A 7,878-nucleotide genomic window follows, 5' to 3' on the forward strand; every position below is an offset into this window, starting at 1 on the left:
CTGAGGAAAGGTGGAAAGAACTGGGCATCTTTCAACTAGAGATGGGAAGGCTGAATGGAGACATAACAATCTTCAAATATGTTAAGAGCTGTCAGGAAGAGGACAGTGATCAATTATTCTCCATGTCCACTGAAGGTAGGACAAGAAGTAACAGCTTAGTCTGCAGCAAGGGAGATTTAAGTTAGCTATTGGGAACAATTTTCTAACTATGAAGATAGTTTAGCTCTGGAATAGGCTTCCAAGGGAGGTTGTGGAATCCCCCTCACTGGACGTTTTTAAGAAGAGATTGGCCCAACACCTGGCTGGGATGCTCTAGGTTCACTTGGTCCTGCCTCAGGATGGGGGGATGAGCTCAATGACCTCTCGAGATCCCTTTTCCATCCCTACATTTCTGTGATCTCTAAATTCAAGATTTTTAATGCAAAAAGTTTCATTTTAAATAAAACTTTAACCCTTTGGCTCTGGGGGGGAAATCCCAACAGTAGCAGGCCAAGATTTTTAAAAGTGACTAGTGATTTCAGGCACCCAGCCTGAGGCACCATAAAGGAGCCAGTCTCAGAGGGCTTGACACTTTCTGAAAAGTCTGGGCCAGTTCAGATGTCGCAGGTTGTGCACTCAGAGATGGATGCCCCTGAATCACTAGTCATGGTTGAAAACCTTGGTGTCAGTTCATAACTGATGTGGGTTTTCACTAAGGGAATTACTGTGGAACTATAAACGTCCATATAACACCCCACAAGAGGCAGCCTCTTGCGATTCACTGCTGAAGTAGCCTCTCTTTCATCAGAGACAGCAGCCCTTGCAGGGGTAGGCCCTGAACCCCAGTAGCAGTATGAGAGCATTAATCTCCATCTCTGATTTACGGAGCGTTTTCTGGGGTTGGGGTTTCCTGAGAAAAATCAAACCTACAAGGAGCCGACGGGAGTTAAGTCCCCAACTTCCTTGATTCCCTTGGAAAATCCCACCTTTAATCCGCAGTAGATCTACCATGCTGTTTCTGTCACTCTGTGAAATTAAAGAACGAGGGAAACATGCTTAACTTGCTGTGAGCCAAGAGGACCTACAACTGACTCTGTGGCATACTCCCCTCTTCCCTCACCCTCACAGAGGCTTCTGCGAGGGAAGCCAGGCTACGGTGCCAGAGAATTTCTGCCAAATTCCTCTGCCCTACCAAATCCATGGGGCAACCGCAAGCAAATTACAGAGACAGGAAACAGTAACTCGCATGTGCCCCCTCTCCACATGAGCCTGGCCCTGTCAGAGGGCTTACAAGGGCATTAGCAATAGGGAAATCGTCTGCCTCCTGCAGAAGCAGTGCTAAGAACTAGCTGTGGCTGCCCAGGGAGCAGCCAGGAGTTGATTGGAAAGAGATCCCCTTACCCTGCCTGGTGCTCCGTGCCCATTCTCCTGGTTCCGGACACTTCCATCTCCTTCTCTTCCATAGGCCAATTTGAGGGTCTCCAAATGATTTAGCCCTCCAGCCAAATCATGAACTCAGTGCTGGGGTACATTATAGACCCTCTTTAGAAGCCAAGGTGAGTCTCAAAAGAATTACATGTGGAATTATAATAGCTCACATAGCTGAACCTTTGCCAGTGCTCCCAGCAGGGATGGTGCACATCGGACTAGGAACCTGATCCATAGTCCATTGAAGTCCATCAGGAGAGAACCCCATTGACTTCAGTGGGTTTGGATGAGGCCCTAAGTGCATTGTAAGGGGTCTGCTAGCTTTATGACAACCCCTTTCAGTTAGCGAGAAGGTGCAACCTCTTTCCCACTGTTTTCGAAGGCAGCTGTCGATTTCAAGGACCGATCAGGGTTGGATGACAAGCAGCTCCTGAGGGTTGCAGTGGAGATGTCCCTTAAGCACAGAGACTGGAAGCTCTTAGCAAACAACCTGGGCCTTTTGGAGAAGGACTGCTCCTGTCTGGAGCGCAGGCATTTGGATGTGAAGAGCCAGGTAAAAATCAAACACCAATGGAAAAAGTGAGCACTTAATTTGGATCATTTCTGTTTTAAATTGTAAGTTCTTTGGGGCAGGGATGAAGTCCTCCTGAAAAGTGTGTGTAGAGTGCCCAGCATAATGAAGCCCTGACCCCAACTGAGTATTGTTTCTACTGTAACTAATACTATGATTACTAATACCTTCTCAAATAGCCTGCCCTGTGTGTAGAATCAGCACTGATTAGTTGGGGATGCTGGAGACTGTTGTAATGAAATGAATGGCAGTATCTGTTTGATCCGTTCAGGAGTTATTGTATGCGGACCTCTGTGAGAAACACATAACCGTGCTGTGAGTATTTGACAGGGTCAAACAATAACCCTTGCCTCTCCTTTTATTTATCTGCAGATCCTGGCAACGTTGCAGATTTGGCTGAAGACCTGTCGGGAAGCCCCGCTTCCTCTCCTGCAAGCAGCGCTGAGACACAACGGCAACACAGACATTTGCAATGAAGTGTTTTCCTTGAACTTCTGAAGCTCCCGTGTGGGAAGTGTGCAAATTAAAGAGAAATGCACACACTGCGCTTCAAAGAGCGGCGGGAACTCACGGCCATTCTCCTTGGGAGAGCAAACATTGATGCCCGTTAATTTTAATGGGAAAGGGCATCCAAATCTCTTAGCAACGGCTTTGAAAAGTGAGCTGTAATTTTTATATTAAATATGAATTTGCTATCTAATGGACCAAGGCAGTGCCGGGCATTCTCTCCCATTCAGATACTGAGAGCCAGGTCATACCATCTGTCTGTCATATCAGTAAAACCATAATCTAGCCCCATAGCTGGAAGTTCTAAACTGTTTTGATTTTCTTTGCAGTAGTTTTACTTTACAACCTGTTGGGGGTTTTTGTGTGTGTGTGTGTGTGGGGGGAAGCATGTTCCCTTCAATATCTTCATGGCTTGATTTGTGAAAGGCCCATTGCTCTGGGTATCTGGGAGGATGGCATTGCTTTGGCAATCGTGTCAGAATGAGTCAAGAGCCATCTCTTACCCCTCTGCTGAGAGGGACTAGATTACAGATCTCCTCAGTGGGTGAAGTGCCACCTTCCACTCCTGTTACAAACTACGGCTTCTTCTGTTGCATTTGCCCAGCTCTAATTGATCCAATCTCACTGATCCTTCCACGTTAGCTCCACTGGAGGACAGAGGGTGAAATTCTCCCTGTGCAGTGGGCCAGCACAAAGCTAATATAGGGTTTAAGTGATGCATAAGCTCGAGGGCTTTTAATTGGGACTTAAATGGGGTATAGTCCAGTGCTGATCCTCTGCATATGAGTGAGTTTCACCCTAGAAGTATAACAATAGTGTTATGATATCATAGTAGAGCAGGGGTGGGCAAACTTTTTGGCCCGAGGGCCACATCGGGGATGCAAAACTGTATGGAGGGTTGGGTAGGGAAGGCTCTGCCTCTCCAAAGAGCCTGGCCCCCACCCCCTATCTCTCCCCTCCTACTTCCCTCCCCCTTCAGAACCTCCGACCCATCCAACGCTCCTTGTCCCCTGTCCACCCCCTCCCGGGACCCCGGCCCCTAACCACCCCCGAGGACCCCACCCCCTATCCAACCCCCCCTCTCCCTGTCCCCTGACTGCCCCAACCCCCATTCACACCCCCGCCCCCAGACAGCCCCCCCCCCGGGACTCCCATGCCTATCCAACCCCCGCCCCCGGCTCCCTGTCCCCTGACTGCCCCTGGGGACCCCTTGCCCCTTATCCAATACTCCCCTTACCGTGGTGCTCAGAGCAGCAAAGCCCCGCCGCCCGGCCAGAGCCCGCCACGCTGCCGCCGCACTGCCCGGCACTGCAGAGCACTGGCCTCACGTCGCGCTGCGGCTGCAGGGGAGGGGCTGGGGACAGCCTCCCTGGCCGGGAGCTCGGGGGGCCAGGCAGGACGGTCCCGCAGGCCGGATGTGGCCCGTGGACGGTAGTTTGCCCACCTCTGTCGTAGAGGACCTGCCTTTTACAAACAGAAATAGAGAGTTTTATCTCCATCCTTCCAAACCATTCTCATTATTCTAGTATATATCTTTTATGGATTCACTTGTTACAAGTGCATCAACTGCTCTCTTGCAAGAGAAAGTCTTTGTGTTGTATATCAATGGAAAAAACCTCCCGTGAACCTTTAACTGATTGTATTTCAAGCTTGTTAGCTTCTGCAGCCACAGTGCATAGCACTGAAAGTGCTAGAAAATCCATTCGTTATCAAAAGCACTGATTGCACTTATGCTGAGTGCAACAAATGCAGTTGATATGCAAAGTTGCCCTGTTTCACAGGGGGTTAAGCATTGGTTTTAAAAGGAGCGTTGATTCCTAGCAGCAGACATCCTTTTAGGGTTTTTGTCTCGACAACTTTTGTTTGGGAATAGGCAGCACTGGCAGTAGGTTAATAGAAATAAAATGCCTTGCAGTATCTAGCTTATCTAGTCAAACTCCAAATTCTGTTAAACTTGTTACTTTTCTAATTAAAACAATTCAACAGTGCTGGCCTCAAACCCCTGTAGAAACACTATTGTAGGGTGCAGTGTCTGGGGATGTTACTGGAGCATTTTTGACCTACTCTCTGGGTTGTCTGAAGGTAGAATTATTAGAAGGAGGTCAGTTGGCCATACAGATTTCCCCCCTAGACTGCCTGTTTCAAGCCAGCCCAGAGGCTTAATCCCACGAATGCTTACCAAGCATTATCCTGATCAGTGCCATGGTTTCAATAGTACCGCTAGCAATATGTTCATTAGCAAGGTTCTGTGAAGTCAAGCCCCAGCGGCTGCTAGCTATCATCCTCTCATGACTATTGGATGTCCTATGTGAAAGTTACTCAATAGGTTTTAGGGCCAGAAGGGACCACTATAATTATCCCGTCTGACCTTCTGCACAACACAGACCCTTGCTCTGTGGCCCTGATTCAGCAAACCAGCTCCTCTCAGCCAAGCAGTCAAGCATATGATTAACTTTAAGCATGTGCGTAAGTCCTATTGATTTTAATGCAGTGCAGTAAGTGCTTTGCTGAGTCAGGGCTCTATTCAGGGATGCCATTGTGTAGCACAAGGAATGCTAAAGATTTGTTTCCAGGGAGAGTGACAATGCTTTTATTGCTCTGCTCTCCTAAGGGTATTGTTCCCCTCTCAGATCCACACACTGCATCTCAGCACCATTGGCATCTGGTGCAAGCAGAGAAGGATCCAAGTATCAGAGCTGAGAATTCATCCCATTCATGTTGTATGCTCATGGCACATGGGTCCCTCAAGGGAAAGAATATGGACATTTCAAAACCAGGGGGACCCTTGGTGCAGAGCTGACATTGCTGTTGTTCCAAAAGCAATTGGTGCGAAGCACAAATCCCTTCTAAAGGGATAGGATGGTATTAGATTTATACTAATGAAATTTTACATGTATTGAAAATTAGCAGACAAGAGCATGCATGAAAACTGCACACACACACACACACACTCTGCCTGTATGTTTCTAATGAGATTAAAGATAATAGCATCACTTTTATTGCAACATCAGCACAAAGGTATCTGCCAGTTTTATTTCTCTGATCTTAAAGGCCAATTTGCACTTGTTAGTTTTGCAATAGTAGACAGTCTGGCATCCTTTCCTCTGGGTCATTTGTCATATCTCCTGTTAGAGAAATGGATGGAGAAGGATTTTCTTCTCCATTTGATAGCTCAGCCTTTAGCAGTGCCTTGGTTTCCAAAGCAAAGTGTTTGCTTTTCTAGGGGGCATTATTTGTTCTCGTGTCTTGTCACCAGGTGGTGCTACAGTGCTGGCCAAATACTGCGGTAACCTGTTTCCCAAGCATGGTATCCTTCCGAAGCCATGTGCTGCATGGTTTTGTTTCCTATCACCTTCGCTACCCAGAGCTGCACTTTGGAGTCCTTCCTGCAATGGCCCTTCTTCGGGAACATTTAATGGCCCCATCACAAGCTTTTCAGGCACCGCTTCACCATTTTTCCTGCTGAACTGACTTGCTCCAAAGATTTGTGCAAGGACATTGTGTCCATCCCCTTTACGGGATTTCTAATTGGATCTGCACCTGCTCCAGGGTAGAATCCATGTCTCTCTTTCTGCCCTAATGTGATTTTAGAGTATGGCGTATTCCTTTTCTGATCTGATGTTCCATCTCCATTTTCTTGTGGACTAGGTGCGGGGGGAGGGGGAGGGGGAGGGGGCGGTTTCCAAGCACCAGTGAGCTGTTCCTTTGACTAGTCTGAATACCAGCTGGGTATCAGACATGCCTGGCATGCTCTGAGTTACTACATTCAGGATATTGTGAGCTTCCTCTTTCTTCCCAGGAAGAGAATCTGACCGGGGGAAAGTGTAGCGGAAAAAGGGATTTTCTTTTGGTGCTGGAGAATTCCCTGCACAGCACAAACGGCCAGAGGAAGGATACGCTGCATTCCCTCTGTGATCTGCTGGGTTGCCATCTGGGACTGACATGGTGACGTTCTGGTGTCCTTGCTCCAGTGAACCAAACCCTCTCATCTGGACACACCCGTACTTTGAGGCCATACCAGCCAGATGCTTTGGGTTCTCTCTAAACCCAGCTGGGAAACTATTGGGGTACGGTGCAGTCTCTGTCTGTCCTAATAAACCTTTTTCAGGGCCCCAGGAATATCATTCTGAATATCGCGATCTGCCTTGGTGAGACGGAAGGCTCTGTAGCTGGGAATTATACTCCTAGTCCCACGAATTGCCCAAGGGGGTGCTCTCTCCTTCCAAACACACCACTAGAATGAAATGGAATATTTCCCGTTTGCTTTGGGAGGGAGGGGCATGTCATAAGCTGGAAAATTCTCTTCAGGAGCCCAGGGGTTAATTTCATTATACAGTAAATCTCCCCCAAGGCTGAATGGATTGTCTGTAGAGTACTGGAAATAGACCTGCTGCTCTGTTAGATCACATGGGATGTACTGTGGGTTCCCATGTTGTCCAGCTGGGCTGCCCTCAGGCAAGGGCTGCTCATGGCCCCATTTTCTTTGTCTAGGGTAAGACTCATGCCCTAGCTGATCAAAGGGTTCGCTTTGATAATAGCAGCTTCCTTGCCTCTGATTTGAAGGAGAATCTGGAGGATATAAGGGATTTCCCAGTTGCCCTCCTGGGCTGATGCCAGGAGAGTTTTTTTCTGCCATCCCAAAATCTGCCCCTAGAGTAAAGCACATCTCCCCTTTGACCATAGGAATAACTGTCAGGGTAGGAAATGCTCCCCTCTGGCCCAACAAGGTACCTGATGGGTACACCGAGCCTTCGCACTGCCCCATTGTGCCTGCTTCAAAGACCGGGGAGTTTTGCTGGTGATGCCACACCTCACCTTCTGGACAGGGAAAACCTTCTCTTTCAGGATAGGAAGGGTTAACTGTCTGTCTCTCCCAGTCATGCTGACGGGTTACCGGCTCAGACAGATGTCTCCTTGTATCTAAAAAGGCACCCTGAAGGGACGGCTGGCTTGTCAGTTGTGTCCCAGAACCTGGGATTCAACCAGTATCTTCCCTTGGATGACAGAAGTTGTCAAAAGAAAAGGAGTACTTGTTGCACCTTAGAGACTAACAAATTTTTATTTGAGCATAAGCTTTCGTGAGCTACAGCTCACTTCAGTTTGCCCTAAGGTAGTAAAGCTGGGATCTGGAGAACTCCCTTCAGCGCCCCCGTTCTGCCCCCACTCCATCTATTTCCCCCAAGGCCCGGTCCCCTGTTCACTCCTTTCTGCCCTCCCCCACTCCACTGTGGCCCTGAGACCGGACAAGCTTTGTGCCCCCACCATGGCCCCGGGGCTGCATTGGGGAGCAAGAGCTCCTCCAGCCCCAGGGCCGTGGCAGGGGGAGATTTTTCTGGGGGCCCCTAAGTGGCCAGGGCCCCTGGGCAAGGGCCCCGTGAGACGATGCAGTAATC

The 7,878-nt window shown here is 48.7% G+C and overlaps 1 protein-coding gene across 1 annotated transcript; it reads right to left on the bottom strand.

Moving 5' to 3' along the window:
* Positions 1 to 5,664: 5,664 nt before the first annotated feature.
* On the bottom strand, positions 5,665 to 6,429 carry LOC102940653. The gene is given in 3 exon segments (XM_037903129.1): positions 5,665 to 5,956; positions 6,228 to 6,324; positions 6,327 to 6,429. Coding segments are annotated over 3 exon segments (492 nt in total).
* Positions 6,430 to 7,878: the final 1,449 nt, after the last annotated feature.

This window comes from Chelonia mydas, chromosome 5 (assembly GCF_015237465.2).
Source record: "Chelonia mydas isolate rCheMyd1 chromosome 5, rCheMyd1.pri.v2, whole genome shotgun sequence".
Classification (NCBI taxonomy): Eukaryota; Metazoa; Chordata; order Testudines; family Cheloniidae; genus Chelonia; species Chelonia mydas.